Source organism: Schistocerca serialis, unplaced genomic scaffold (assembly GCF_023864345.2).
Source record: "Schistocerca serialis cubense isolate TAMUIC-IGC-003099 unplaced genomic scaffold, iqSchSeri2.2 HiC_scaffold_1261, whole genome shotgun sequence".
NCBI classification, from domain to species: domain Eukaryota; kingdom Metazoa; phylum Arthropoda; class Insecta; order Orthoptera; family Acrididae; genus Schistocerca; species Schistocerca serialis.
The window spans coordinates 5,497,728-5,513,517 of NW_026047471.1; the positions used below are offsets into that span (position 1 = coordinate 5,497,728).

At 46.8% G+C, this 15,790-nt stretch overlaps 1 protein-coding gene across 1 annotated transcript in view; it reads left to right on the forward strand.

Moving 5' to 3' along the window:
- Positions 1 to 15,790, forward strand: part of LOC126438153 (L-dopachrome tautomerase yellow-f2-like) — a 131,821-nt gene that overhangs the window by 86,441 nt on the left and 29,590 nt on the right. The window contains exons 3-4 of the mRNA XM_050090531.1: positions 6,464 to 6,725; positions 14,478 to 14,837. Of these exons, the coding sequence (XP_049946488.1) occupies positions 6,464 to 6,725; positions 14,478 to 14,837 (622 nt within the window). The remainder of the gene's footprint in view (positions 1 to 6,463; positions 6,726 to 14,477; positions 14,838 to 15,790) is intronic.

Sequence of the window (15,790 nt, forward strand, 5' to 3'; positions counted from 1 at the left end):
GGTGGCAGCACAATACACCTAATATGAAAAACGTATGTTTCTGGGGGTGTCCGGATATTTTTGATCACATTGTGTTTATCCGGGAACCAATACCTGTTGAGATATGGGCCGTTTTACTTGTAAAGATTAGTGTATAGTAATCGGTATATGTGTAGCATATTATGACACTGTAGTATGCAAGTGTGAGCAGATACAAGTCCTCGACTAATCATGGAGGTCAGTGAGGTCAGGCAACAGGATCGGTCCAGTAGCCACGCACGGGCAGGAATTGTCGCTGGCAGAAGCAGAGGGCCACACACTTCACCACACGGCTTAATGTCTGTTCCATGATTTCTGTGCGATGAATTACCAGCGCTATTGTACAGCGATACCCATGCAGAACGACGACGACTGGCGTTTATATGGGTTTCCCTTATACCGGACTTGAATCCGTTGGTTTTCTAGCTATGGGTACATTTAAAGACATTGGTGTATGCGCAACGCATAGACAATGTGCAGCAGTTACAGGAGCGCTTAACCACTACATACGACAAAGTTCAATCGATCCAGGTGTTCTTAGAACAATGGGTGATTCTCTGCAAAGAAGGGCGGAAGGATCTGTCAGGATGTGTGGTAACCTCAGGCAGCACTGTCTATAGCTTCTACTTCTATGCAGCTGACATAATGGAATAAAAGAACAAACTGGCCCGTATCAAAACAGGTATTGTGTTCTGAACATATCATTATAGGATCTTCTCTTCCGGTTTTGAACAATAGCACCTCCAGCATGGGTATATGATACCTCTTTATAAACACCTCGTAGTATTCAGAATGAATTTTTCACTCTGCAGTGGGATATGCACTAATTTGTAACCTCGTCGTCATCTCCTTCCAAGGATTAGGTGCTGTAGTCACCTGTTCCGCTCTCCGTCATCCATCCATCTATATGTTATCGAGGTCTACCCAGTTCTCTCTTTCCAGTCGGCCGATAATTCACTATCTTTTTCTGTGTTCCATTTTCTATCATTCTATGCACATCATCGTTCTATTTCATTCTGCATTGAGGTGAAATAGTCTTGGAATAGCGATATGCAGATATCCAGATGGCGATAGTATCGCGCAACCAAAGTGTAAAGAGGACATTACATTGACGGACTCGAGTGATTCATGTAGAAAGGTTTCCTATGTGATTGTGGCTGCCTGAATTAATAGACTTTGAATGCGGAATGGTAGTTGGAGCAAGACGCATGGGACATTCCATTTCGGAAATTCAATATTCCGAGATCCACAGTGTATACTGTGTGCCGAGAATACGAAATTTCAGGCATTACCTCTCACCCCGGACAACGCAGTGATCGACGGCTTTCCCTTAACGACTGAGAGCAGCGGCATTTGCGTAGAGTTTTCAGTGCTAAGAGGAAAGCGACACTGTGGGACGTAATCCCAGAAATCAATGTGGGACGTACAAATAATGCATCCGTGAGGACAGTGCGACGAAATTTGGCGTTAATGGGCTATGGTAGCAGACAAGCGACGCAAGTGCCTTTTCTAGCAGCACGACATCACCTGCAACGCCTCTCTTGGGCACATAACGATATCGGTTAGATCCTACACGACTGGAAAACGGTGGCCTGGTCACATGAGTCCCGACTTAATTTGGTAAGAACTGATGGTAGGGTTGGAGTGTGGTGCAGACCCCACCAAGCCATGGACCCAAGTTGTCAAGAAGGAACTGTTTTACGTGGAATGGTCTGGGTCTTCTGCTCCAATTGAACTGGTCATTGGCCATTTGCAGCCATTGATGGACTTCATGACCCAAACAGCTATGGAATTTCTGATAGATGACAGCCGGCCGGAGTGGCGGTGCGGTTCTAGGCGCTACAGTCTGGAACCCAGCGACAGCTATGGTCGCAGGTTCGAATCCTGCCTCGGGCATGGATGTGTGTGATGTCCTTAGGTTAGTTAGGTTTAATTAGCTCTAAGTTCTAGGCGACTGATGACCTCAGAAGTTAAGTCGCATAGTGCTCAGAGCCATTTGAACCATAGATGACAGTGTGCCAAGTAACCGGACCACAATTGTTCGGAACTGGTTTGAAGATCATTCTGGGCAATCTGAGGAAATGCTATGACCATCCAGATGGCCCGACAAAAATCCCATCAATCATCTGTGAGAGATAATCGAGAGGTTAGTTCGTGCTCAAAATCCTGCACCGGTAACACTTTCGCAATTATGGACGACTATAGTATGTGTAAATATTTCTGCAGGGGGCATCCAATGACTTTTTGAGACCCTGCCACATCGAGATGCTGCACTACGTCGAGAAAAAGGAGGTCCGACGCAATATTAGGAGTTATTCCACGGCTCGTGATTTTTCTTTTTTGTTACTGCCGTGATTTGGAACCATGCACAGGAGTAGGTACAACTATAACTTCATGAAATTTCATTCGTGTTTGCTGTCTTGTTACCTTCCCCTAAGTTCTTCTAAGTGTTCCAGACATAGCTTGGTATTTATCAACCGTCTCCTGAATGTCTTTTTTCATAGTTAAAACTTATATCACACCCTGGACAATTGAAGTGGGAAACTTTTTGTAAAATTTTATCATTTATAATTATTATTTGGAATCAAACTGGATTCTTTTCTGTGAAAGACATTATCAAAATGCTTCAGATGGCTCTAATCACTATGGGACATAACATCTGAGGTCATCAGTCCGCTAGACTTAGAACTACTGAAACTTAACCAACCTACGGACATTACACACATCCATGCCCGAGGCAGGGTTAGAACCCGCGACTGTAGCAGCAGCGTGGTTTCGGACTGAAGCGCCTAGAACCACTCGATCACAGCGGCCGGCGCCATTATCTTTGTCGTATTTGTAGAGTCAGTAAAGTTATAATACATCGTGTTTTGGCTGAATCGATATACTGCACCTGGTAGAATCAAAGCTGCATCCCGGATCGGGAGTTGAACCTGAGTCTTTGACTTTCGTGGGCAAGTGCTCTGCCTACCGAACTATCCATGCAGTACCCGACCTCTCAGCGTTACTTTCGCCAGTACCTCATCTTCAAGCTTCCTCACTTCAGAGAAGCTCTTCCGCTTGCCTGGCGGGACTAGCACTTCTGGAAGAAATGATATTGTGGAGATATGGCTTGCCCACAGTCTGGGATTGTTTGCTATTTTACAGTGAACTTCTGTGAAGTTTAGAGTGTAGGAGATGAGTTAGTGGTGGTAGTAAGGCTGTGCTTGGATAGCTCAGTCGGTAAGGCCGAGAAAGGGAACGGTCCAAAGTTCGAGTCTCAGTCCGGCAAACAGTTTAAATCTGCCTAGATGTTTCACCCTCTAATATTGTTTGAGTTTTGCAGTTGTCCATGTAGAAAATATGCAGTAGTACTACGAGGGTCACTGCAATAGAATGCACACTATTTTGTAAAAATACAGTTTTCATTCTGCATGTGCGAAAGTTTTACAGTGTGTAGATAGATAGATAGATCCTTCTCGCTTGTTTTCAAACTTAGTTCAACCTGTTCCCGTGAGTGGCGCCGTCACATCATGTTTTCAAGAGGGGTGCTACACTTGACGTTCATCAGAAGCAACGTGCTGTCATACAATTCCTGTGCTGTGAAAACGAGACAGTGGGAAACATCCACAAGAGGTTGAAGGAGGTGTATGGAGATGCTGCTGTCGATTGCAGTACAGTTAGTCGGTGGGCAACCAGGTCACGTGATGAAAACTGGCACGGCAATATTGAGGATTGTCCTCGCAGCGGCAGGCCTCGTACTGCACACACTCCAGACAATGTGCAGAGAGTTAAGGAATTGGTGACTGCTAACAGACGCGTCACAGTGAACGAATTGTCGCGCTACGTTGGGATAGGGGAAGGAAGTGTTTGCAGAATACTGAAAATGTTGGCGTTAAAAAAAGTTTGTGCCAGGTGGGTTCCCAGGATGTTGACAGTGGCTCAAAAAGAAACAAGAAAAACTGTATGCAGTGGACTTTTGGAACAGTACGAGAATGGGGGAGAGGAATTTCTTGGAAGAATTGTGACAGGTGATGAAACATGGCTCCATCATTTTTCACTAGAGACGAAGAGGCAATCAATGGAGTGGCATCATGCAAATTCACCCAAGAAAAAAAAAAAATTCAAAACCACACCTTCTGCTGCAAAAGTTATGGCTACGGTGTTTTTCGATTCCGAAGGACTCTTGCTTGTGGACATCATGCCATGTGGAACCACCATAAATTTTGATGCATATGTGACGACACTGAAGAAACGTCAGGCTCGACTGTGTTCGACCACATCGGCAAAAGCAGGATGTTTTGCTGTTGCACGACAATGCACGGCCACATGTCAGTCAAAAAGCCATGGAAGCGATCATAAAACTCAGATGGACAACACTAAACACCAGCCTTACAGTCCTGACCTGGCTCCATCTGACGTATCACCTCTTTGGGAAACTGAAAGACTCTTCGTGGAACAAGATTTGAAGAAGATGACTCCGTTGTGTACACTGACAAACAGTGGCTACAACAGGTTGGTCCAGAATTTTACCGGTCGGGTATACAGGCGCTGGTTCCAAGATGGCATAAGGCAGTTGAGAGGGATGGAAATTATGTTGAGAAATGAAAATATTGTTCCTAAACGATGTATCTACACACTGTAAAACTTTCAAACATTGTAAGACGTCGTGGTATCCTGACATTCATTTCTTACATATTCCGCCCTCACAATCATATTCCGCACATCAAGACGCTTCATTCGAACCCAAACTCGATAAGATAAAGTCAATGTTGCATGAATTCATGTAAACGACATGCAAATAATTAGTAAATCGCAAATGCGCTCCGAGATTGAAATACTCAAAGCTGGTTTACACACACATTCAAGACACGACGGTCGCAGGGGCTTTTACTTCGGGAGACGCAAACCACACGTCCGGGGGCTGGTCCCATCAAAGGACGACTCAGGCCATCTATGTTGTCCGGTGACCACCCATAGAGCAGACAGCGTTTGCCCGAGTGAAAGGAAGAACACCCCGTGTTCGGCTTAAAAGCAAATTGCGCTACGTTGTGTGGGAGCGCCCAGCCTATGAATTCTTTAGAAATATAAACCAGAGTTTCAGGGATTTTCACAGGGAGACAGCAAACGCCAAAGCTACAGATTTCTGGATTGGTCGCCTTAAACGAAACGTCATTCTCCCGTTTTAGAAGATCAATGCTGATTGGCAGACGATATTCCTGACGCCTTGAGCTGAAGGAGTAATGGAAGAGACTGAAAGATATACCCCTTCACGTATGGCGTGGAGAGGGGCCGTTCCGTTGTCGCTCTTGGAGCGAGAACACGTAACGAGAGCGTGCGCACTCGTACGTGTACTCAAAGAGCGAGGAATAAGTCTCTCCGCAGTACTTCACTGGGAAAGCACCTCTGTCGAGAGCGAATTATTGAGTCCTTGCGATTAAGCGTTGTTCACTGTGTTGGCTACCACACTTATTGTGTGGTGTGAACGGACAGAGTTATAGTTAAACGCCTGCGAGCGAATTTTTGAGTGGCATCACGGTGGACTGGTTATCTGACCGGTGTACCACGCCAATAGTTAGACTAGTGGCGATTAGGAGTCCTCGACTTCAACAAGGCGTAGGGAGAGTTTGATTGGCGAAGGTCAATCCAGATAGAACGAGAGTTATCTTATTTGTCAGCAGCGAGCGGCGCAGACAGCAGTCATCGCAGCTTACGGTATTGTATGCTACAGCTCTTGTGAGCCCCATATTTCCTCAACAACAGTACACTTCACTGCATTTCACACACGACAGCCTCGACCGTACCTAGCAACATTCTAAAGGATAATTATTCAAGTTGAGTAGGAGCGGCTCTCAGCCATTCTGCCAAGTCAATAACAGTCTTAAACTAAGTATAGAAATTTCATTAGCGAATCCTATCCTTAAAAGGTAACTTCACATTCCGAAAAGAACCCGGAAATAACTTGTTCAGTTCATAACTAAAAGTGCCATTGCGATTTCTCAGAATTTTCGCAAAATAAATAATATTTTTCGTTAGTTTCATGTTTTTCTTACACTAACTAGCACTACTCCAGTACCCAAGTATCCCACTAGTTACGTAAGAAATTTTGTGAATTTTTTGTGTCATTTCCTTACAGTGGAGGACTTCAGAAGATATTTATTGCTTAAAGTTTTTCAGGCATTTCTCTTTAGAACGTTAGGAGCGTCTGTCTGACTTCTGTAGTAGTGTGGGGGTGGAAATTGCATCTTGCAGGAGCCACAGGGTAAAGGGTACATCACAGATTAATCCGTTGCGCAGAATGACAGAATAGCACCCATACGCTCTCAACATATATAAAAGATGGATTTAAAAAAGTAATTGTGTGCTTTTCTGTTGGAGTGACCCTCGTAACAACCTTGTGTTCAGAGGTTTAACCGTGATGTTTCCGTATTAAGTGGTGAGAGAGTGAGTGCTGGCCACTTTGCAGGGGAGGAGAGGGCGCCTGCGTCGCCACGGTCGCCGCCGCTGTCGCCGTACCCGGACTGGGAGACGCAGCGGCTGGAGGGTGGCGAGCGCGCCGAGGGCGAGCCAGCGCGCATCACGTCCGCCTACCGCGTCAGGGCGGACGCGTGCGACCGGCTGTGGGTGATGGACGCCGGCACCGCCGACCTGGGGCAGGGCGCGCTCGCCCGCCTCACCCGGCCGCAGCTACTCGTCTACGACCTGCGCACCGACACCCTCCTCCTCAGGTACCCTGTCTGCGGCCGTCGCGCGGAACGTACTGCTCAGCGTGAAGACGCAAAACCACGTTCCCGACGTAGTACGAGCACGCTCGGAAACGTGCTGGTATCTGGTATATCTTCTCGTCGTGATTTACAGCATACTATTTATTATTATTTAGCTAATGGCTAATACAGACATATCATGAAATTAAATTACTTATACATATGTACATATTGACATACAAGAAACTTAAGTTTGTCTTTACAACTGAATATCCAGTCCTTCAATCCAGCGCACTGCATCTGGAGTTGCTAGCAGGAAGTCCTCTTTGGCGCCGTGATAGGCTCGAATCCTGCATTCACTGACAATGTGGTGAACAGTCTGGTATGGATCCAGAATGAAATATTCACTCTGCAGCGGAGTGTGTGCTGATATGAAACTTCCTGGCAGATTAAAACTGTGTGCTGGACCGAGACTCGAATTCGGGACCTTTGCCTTTCGCGGGCAAGTACTCTACCATCTGAGCCACCGAAGCACGACTCACGCCCGGTCCTCATAGCTTTACTTCTGCCAGTATCTCGTCTCCTACCTTCCAAACTTTACAGAAGCTCTCCTGCGAAGGTAGGAGAAGAGGTACTGGCAGAAGTAAAGCTGTGAGGACGAGGCGTGAGTCGTGCTTGGGTAGCTCAGTTGGTAGAGCACTTGCCCGCGAAAGGCAAAGGTCCCGAGTTCGAGTCTCGGTCCAGCACACAGTTTTAATCTGCCAGGAAATTTCAGTCTGGTATGGAGCCCCACAGTCACAAGCTGGATCAGGCTGCTACTTCCACTTAAAGAGAGCATCTCTGCATCGCCCATGGCTGGTACGGATTCTGTTGATAGTAGTCCAGGTCTTGCGTGGTAGGTCGAATCCACTTGGAAGTTTAGCACCTGAGAAGATATTATGCAGGTGCACATCTGTCACTCCTTCCCACCGACCTTTCCATTCTTCAAGAGATTTGAAATTCTTAGCAACCATGTCAGCAGCATCGCACAGAGTTGGATGGCGTGATTTCAGTCTCTTGCGATTTAAAAGTGGCAGGTCGCTATGCACGGGTAGGTTAGAATTCCTGGAGGTCTTGTGGAATTCTCTCATAAGGGCAGTACATCTGCGTAGATGAGGAGGCATTATACCGGTTAATAGTGGAAGCCAATAAACTGGAGTAGATCTGATTGCCCCAGATGATATGCGCATTGTCGTGTTTAGCTGGGTATCAACAAGCCTTGTATGATGACTGTTCATCCAAACAGGTGCACAATACTCAGCACTTGAGTACACCAAGCCCAGAGCTGAAGATCGCAGGGTGGTTGCTGAAGATCCCCAGGTAGTTCCGCGTAGCTTATGGAGGATGTTGTTTCGAGTCCTCAGCTTTTGAGCTAAGTTAAGAAGGTGTTGTTTGAAGCATAGTGTACGATCCAGGATGACACCAAGATATTTTGGGTTCCAATATGACGAAGAATTCTGCCTCTGAAACTTACTTCCAGTTTTACGTTCGCCAACCGGTTATTTAGATGGAAGCAACAAACTTCTGTTTTACTCACACTGGGTTGGAGTCTCCAGATTTTGAAGTAATTATCTAATGCAGAGAGCTCATTGGCTAGAATCTCTTCTGTTGTCTTCATTTCCTGATGTTTTACGGTATAAATATGTTTTGTATAAATGCATGTTTTCGATTAAGCTTCGATCCGCCGGTGGTTCGAATCGGAATATCGGAATACCTTTCATTTCCCTCGTCCCATATGGGTCGGAAATGGGGAGTCAACGGTACAACATCTCCCTCACATCTTCAGCCAATTCTTTAAAAATTGTAAGGCGGTAACATTTTACACAATTCATATAATATTATGTCAACTCTTTTCAATTTATACACTACTGGCCATTAAAATTGCTACACCAAGAAGAAATGCAGATGATAAACGGGTATTCATTGGACAAATATATTATACTAGAACTGAAATGTGATTACATTTTCAAGAAATTTGGGTGCATAGATCCTGAGAAATCAGTACCCAGAACAACTACCTCTCGCCGTAATAACGGCCTTGATACGCCTGGGCATTGAGTCAAACAGAGCTTGAATGGCGTGTACAATAACAGCTGCCCATGCAGCTTCAACACGATACCACAGTTCATCAAGAGCAGTGCCTGGGGTATTGTGACGAGCCAGTTGCTCGGCCACCATTGACCAGACGTTTTCAATTGGTGAGAGATCTGGAGAATGTGCTGGTCAGGGCAGCAGTCGAACATTTTCCGTATCCAGAAAGGCCCGTACAGGACCTGCAGCATGCGGTCGTGCATTATCCTGCTGAAATGTAGGTTTTCGCAGGGATCGAACGAGGGGTAGAGCCACGGGTCGTAACACATCTGAAATGTAACGTCCACTGTTCAAAGTGCCGTCAATGCGAACAAGAAGTGACCGAGACGTGTAACCAATGGCACCCCATACCATCACGCCGGGTGATACGTCAGTATGGCGATGACGAATACACGCTTCCAATGTGCGTTCACTGCGATGTCGCCAAACACGGATGCGACGATCATGATACTGTAAAAAGAACCTGGATTCATCAGAAAAAATGACGTTTTGCCACTCGTGCACCCAGGTTCGTCGTTGAGTACACCATCGCAGGCGCTCCTGTCTGAGATGCAGCGTCAAGGGTAACCGCAGCCATGGTCTCCGAGCTGATAGTCCATGCTGCTGCAAACGTCGTCGAACTGTTCGTGCAGATGGTTGTTCTCTTGCGAACGTCCTTATCTGTTGACTCAGGGATCGAGACGTGGCTGCACGATCCGTTACAGCCATGCAGATAAGATGCCTGTCATCTCGACTGCTAGTGATACGAGGCCGTTGGGATCCAACACGGCGTTCCGTATTACCCTCCTGAAAACATCGATTCCATATTCTGCTAACAGTCATTGGATCTCGACCAACGCGAGCAGCAATGTCGCGATACGATAAACCGCAATCGCGATAGGCTACAATCCGACCTTTATCGAAGTCGGAAACGTGATGGTACGCATTTGTCCTCCTTACACGTGGCATCACAACAACGTTTCACCAGGCAACGCCGGTCAACTGCTGTTTGTGTATCAGAAATCGGTTGGAAACTTTTTAGGTGTCGCCACCGGCGCCAACCTTGTGTGAACGCTCTGAAAAGCTAATCATTTGCATATCACAGCATCTTCTTGCTGTCGGTTAAATTTGGCGTCTGTAGAACGTCATCTTCATGGTGTAGCAATTTTAATGGCCAGTAGTGTATTTATATTAGATCATTGTTTACGATGCACGATCGGATTATTAATCATATCATTGACACACTGGCTAGCACCAGCTGCTTACTATTTCCATAGTACTAAATGCTGACAGAAACGGCGATGTGGACAGCACGTTCCTCAAAAGCCGCTATCAGCTGAAGAGAGGTCAGGTGGAGAGCTGTGTTTCGCAGGGGCGGACGTTTACTGTTCCGAGAGAGAACAGACCGAGGAGGCGGCTGACTACAGGCCGCAGAGCCGCCATAATGCGGACAGTGATGGCACTCTAGTGGGCTGAAAAAAATAATTCAGAATAGCGATGGGGGCGAAACAAGGCAAAAAGACACCCTTTTTAAAGCAAAGGAATGCGTGGCGTCACAAACGATGGTCACAAGCTGACTTCCAAGGGCACACTTCCCACTGAAAAACAGAGACGCGTATCTGAGTGGCGAAGTGCTAAGGATGTAGGATGGGAAACGGAAACTTCCAGAAAATCTCCTGAAAGGAGTATGAACTTTAGGCGATTAGCTGGCAAATTCGTGAGGTAATGTTTTCGTAAAAGCTGCTGTAATTCGTTGCCTGAGCGCTAAAGTAGACGCCGCATGGCCGGGATCGAGCGGGAATATGGCGTGGACACGCTTTCATGCGGAGATTGGTCGAAGATACTTCCCTCCAGGGATCGACATACAGACTTCGCAGGCGAGACCCACAGAGCAGAATCTTGCAGTTCGATTTTGGTAACTGTTGATTTTCGCCACAAGGAGCACGTGAAGTCGTTTTACTGTGAACGGAATTATTCAGTTTACTCGATTGACGATTCTTTACTTCTCTGTGGAATATCACAAACAATGAAGTGCTTCTTGATAGGACAATACTTGAGTCGAATTTCTGTTTCTGGCTCGTGAGCAAACAGAAATCTTGACTTGCGTTCTGTCTTGTACTGAGGTAATTTCAACGCTGGTAGTTTGTAAACAGCATCCTGCGTCCACTGTGTAGGCAGAGAATTACACGTAGCTACATACGTCATCTGCACAGTGGCCAACGCTCCGACCAGCACGCCGTCGGTGCAGTCAACTGCTGTCTGTGCTTCAGTAGGTGAGATACAGACTTCGTTTCGGTGGATAGGGAAACACTCTCAGTAAATGTGCTGAGTTCCATTTGCGTGCCTACTGAATTTTTTCTGAAAGTGGCAGTCAGAGTGTAAGTCTTCTGTTTGTCACCGCTAATCAATATTAGCCAACTCTGTTTCTGTCTAATAAATTGGGACGCGGTCTAAAGCAAACGTATGTTCTGCCAATCTCTAAATTACATTTAGGGAAGAATCGGACATGGTGCACTCTATATGTTTTTTGAGAATAAGTCATTTACGGTATCCAAGTTGTGATTCGTTCTAGTAGCATCCCGACAGGAACTATTGGTTTGATCTGCTATACTGAAGTCAAATCACAACATAATACTTGGTTTTATAGAGGTCTCTAGTTGTAGGGTCGTTTTAATCATTTGTAGCCTTGAGAATTCCTTTGAGGGGACAACATTAAAATGGCTCTGAGCACTATGGGACAACATCTATGGTCATCAGTCACCTAGAACTTAGAACTACTTAAACCTAACTAACCGAAGGACATCACGCAACACCCAGTCATCACGAGGCAGAGAAAATCGCTGACCCCGCCGGGAATCGAACCCGGGCGCGGGAAGCGAGAACGCTACCGCACGACCACGAGCTGCGGACGGATAACATTAGACAGCCACTCATAAACACGCTATATGTTACAAACACCACCGGGATTTACATACAATACACCAGAGTTGTCCAGAAAGTAAGTTCCGATCGGTCGCGAAATGCAAACCACTGGGAAAATCGGGTAAAGCTTTGCGCAGATGTGCTGGGCACTGTCTCTAGCAATCCCGTCGATCGTGTCGGGTCGCTCTTTTCAATTTTGAGTGAACACTGAGCACGTAAAGAAGCGTAGGGAATAGCGTCTCCCGCCAAGTATGAGGGCCTGGTTAGAGATTTCGCCTGTGCCATGCAACCCACATAACGCAATTGTCGAGCAGTTCCTTCATCATGCCAATTCTCGGCCGCACGCGGCAGGGCAATGAAGACGCTACCGCAGCTTTCCAAATGAGAAGTGTTTGTTCTCCCACAATACAGTCCGTAATTGGCTCCCCCTCAGTCTCATCTCTGCTCACAAGAACCGCTGGCTATGAAGACAAAATTTTTCCACAGACAACGAGCTGCAGACCAGTGAAGATAACTGGGCGAAAGCACAGGCAGCTGCTTTCTACGACGAGGATATTGGAAAGTGGATACATTACTATCCCCAGTACGGTGTAGGAAAACCATTGGCATTCAAAACAGCTTTCAGCCGTTTCGGAACGGACAAATAAAGGCCCTGTATGGTTTTCAAGGGAACATTATATCATTTGTCCTGAAAACTAGTGACAAGTTCAGGTGTCGATGACGGAAACAGATAGCTATCATGCAGCCTTCTCTCCAAAGTAGATTTGGTGACTGTGGTGCACAGTGGAGATGCGAAAATTCATCCTCGTGTTCACAAAACGAGTCCCGCACAATGCGAACCATGTGAACAAGCACCCCGTCATCTTGGAACACAGACTCACCACTGGGAGCAAACATTGTACCATTGAATGGACCTAATCAGGCAAAATTATCACATAATCCCTGGCAGTAGTGCCACGCTGCAGAGTAACCATGGGACCCGTGGAACGCCACGACGTGGCTGCCAAAATCATCACCGAACCACTGCCGTGGTCCACTCTTGGGATGCAGTCTGGACCAACAGCTGAAACCACTGTGCAGCAAGTTTCAACCGACCATATCACTTTCTTTCATTGTTCTCTCAGTCCAGGTTTTATGGCTTCGGCACCACGTTTTACCGTTACGATCATTTACATCACTGATGCGTTGCTTTGGAACTGCAGCTCGCCCTGCAGGTCATAGGTTATGGAGCTCCCCTTCTTCTGCAGTGACTTTTGCGGTTGTCGTTTTCTTATTTTTCGTCATAATCTTCTTCAGTGACCGTCACGATCACTCAGCACATATTTTCGTCCTCTTTGTGACTTAGAGGATGATGTTTTTCCACTTTCTCTGCGTGCGCTACAAATCTTCGGTACGGTGCCTCTTCGAAACCCCAACCACCTCAGCTACTTTGGTTATAGAAGCATCCACCATATCGGCACCAACAATTTTCCCGTGTTCAGATGCACTAAGCTCCAAAACAATGGACTCACAACTACACAGAAAACTGTTCTGAACACGACTGACACTTGCGAAGTGTGGAGGACATTGCACAGGTGTCGTTCAATGTCAAATACAAAGGCACAACTTAGAGGCTCGGCTAGCACCTGCATTCATGTTCAAGTATGCACTACGTCCACATACACAGGCCGACTACTGTCGAATAGGACCGCTCCGACACGTTCGCCTTTCTACGGAGATTTTACGGTGGTCGAGTCCGTGTTCTTGTAAGTAGGCTGTTTAGGTTTTTATATTGGTAACGTCACGTAGCGCTCTGTATGAAAATCACTGGCTGTGCTGTGTGCAATCTGTGGCTGGTTGGCATTGTTGGAATATTCGCTATTGTAGTGTTGGGCAGTTGGATGTGAACAGCGCGTAGCGTTGCGCAGTTGGAGGTGAGCCGCCAGCAGTGGTGGATGTGGGGAGAGAGATGGCGGAATTTTGAGAGCGGACGATCTGGACGTGTGTCCATCAGAAAGAGTAAATTTGTAATACTGGATTTCATGAACTGCTGTATGTATGATGACTTTTAACATTATTAAGGTAAATACATTGTTTGTTCTCTGTCACAATCTTTCGTTTGCTAACTATGCCTATCAGTAGTTAGTGCCTTCAGTAGTTAGAATCCTTTATTTAGCTGGCAGTATTGGCGCTCGCTGTACTGCAATAGTTCGAGTAACGAAGATTTTTGTGAGGTAAGTGATTCATGAAAGGTATAGGTTATTGTCAGTCACGGACATTCTTTTGTAGGGATTATTGAAAGTCAGATTGCGTTGCGCTAAAAATATTGTGTGTCAGTTTAGTGATGATCAGAATAAGTAAACAGAGAAATGTCTGAGTACGTTCAGTTTTGCTAAGCTGTTTGAAAATCAAATAACGTAAGGGGTTTACCAGCTCAGTCATTCATAAATTTTTCCAAGGGGAGGTTTCAGTCTGCGTGCGTCAGTTTGCGGGCAGATCTCTACCCTCTTGCCCTGATCACTGCCTGCTATCCCAAACTCCGTCAGTCCACAGAACGTCAGACGGTCGGCGTCCCGCTGAGCAGTGGGTAGTGGTCGGTGGTGAGGGGGGGGGGGGGGCGTGTTCGACCGACCAGTCGGGATGTGAATAGGCGGCTATTTCTCATGGTTTTTCCGTACTTATGTCCAATTCCTATGTAACAAGGCCAACAGTTTTTCTATGTCGACTGAGGACGGCCTATTTGAAAACAGCTGCCTGTGCCCACAGGTACTACCTGCGGAGAGACGACTTCGACGCGACGTCGTTCTTCGCCAGTATCGCGGTGGATGTTGAGGCGGGCCACTGTGGCGAGGCGTTCGCCTACCTGCCGGACCTGGGCTCCTCGGCGCTGGTCGTCTTCAGCCTGTCCGACCGCAGCTCGCGCCGCCTGCGCCACAACTTCTTCCGCATGGACCCGCTGTACGGCGACTTCGACATCGCGGGATTCAACTACCAGCTCGCCGATGGCATCTTCTCAGTGGCGCTTTCGGCGCCCGACCCCGAGGACGACGGCTACCGCACCGCCTTCTTCCACGCTCTCTGCTCTTCCAGAGAATTTGCCGTCTCGTCTCGATGGCTCAGGAATAGGTGAGTACCAGCACAACTGCTTAAGGATTGTTCACACTATCCGCTGCGGAGAATAATGCACACGACAGGAATGCGGCAGCGAGATGAGTATGCCATGTAACATGATACAAAGTAACGCCTTGACTACAGAACTATTCTGTTGCCTCCAACATATTTCGCGTAAGGACCACGAAGATAGGATACGGTACATTAGAGCTCGTTCGGAGACATACAGACAGTTGTTTTTCCCTCGTTCTATTTGCGAGAAGGAAAGATAATGACTAGTAGCCATAAGGTGGCTTGCGGAGTATCAATGTAGATGTAGATACAGAATATTAAAAATGAGACATACAAAAGTGTTATGGCTGCCGTTGATCAGAACATGCTTCAGTGTCCTACCAAATCAACCCGACGCCTGTCGCAAGAGACCGGCAGATCAGTCGAACACAAAGTCGAATGCTCCACCTGGACCTGCACACGCACGCCTACTGAGTGTCTGGTGTTCATGCGTTAAGTCCAGCAGATGCTGCTCGACGCCTCCAGTTTTGTTAGTGACTGTTCACTGAGATAACAATGAATGACTTGGACATGGATCTGTTCTTTATGTCTGATGAAACCTCGTTTCGCCTGAGTGGTTATGTCATCTCACAAAATCACAGGTTCAGTGCAGCGGAGAATCCGCAAAACTTCCACGAAACACCACTATGTGATCAGAAGGTTAGGGTTTGGTGTGCAGTGGCTGCAAGCCGCATTATTGGTCTCATCTTCTTTCATCAGCCCTTCTGCGCGTTACGTTGACAACATTTTGAAACTATTTGTGGCAGCATTAACGGAGGAGGAAAAGACCTACAGTTACTTCCAATAGAATGGAGTAACTGCCCATGCAGCCGGCCGGATCTTGGACGACATTTATACAATTTTTACGCCTCATAGAGTTTTCAACAGGGATCAGTCAGGTTGCAGCCGTAGCTGGC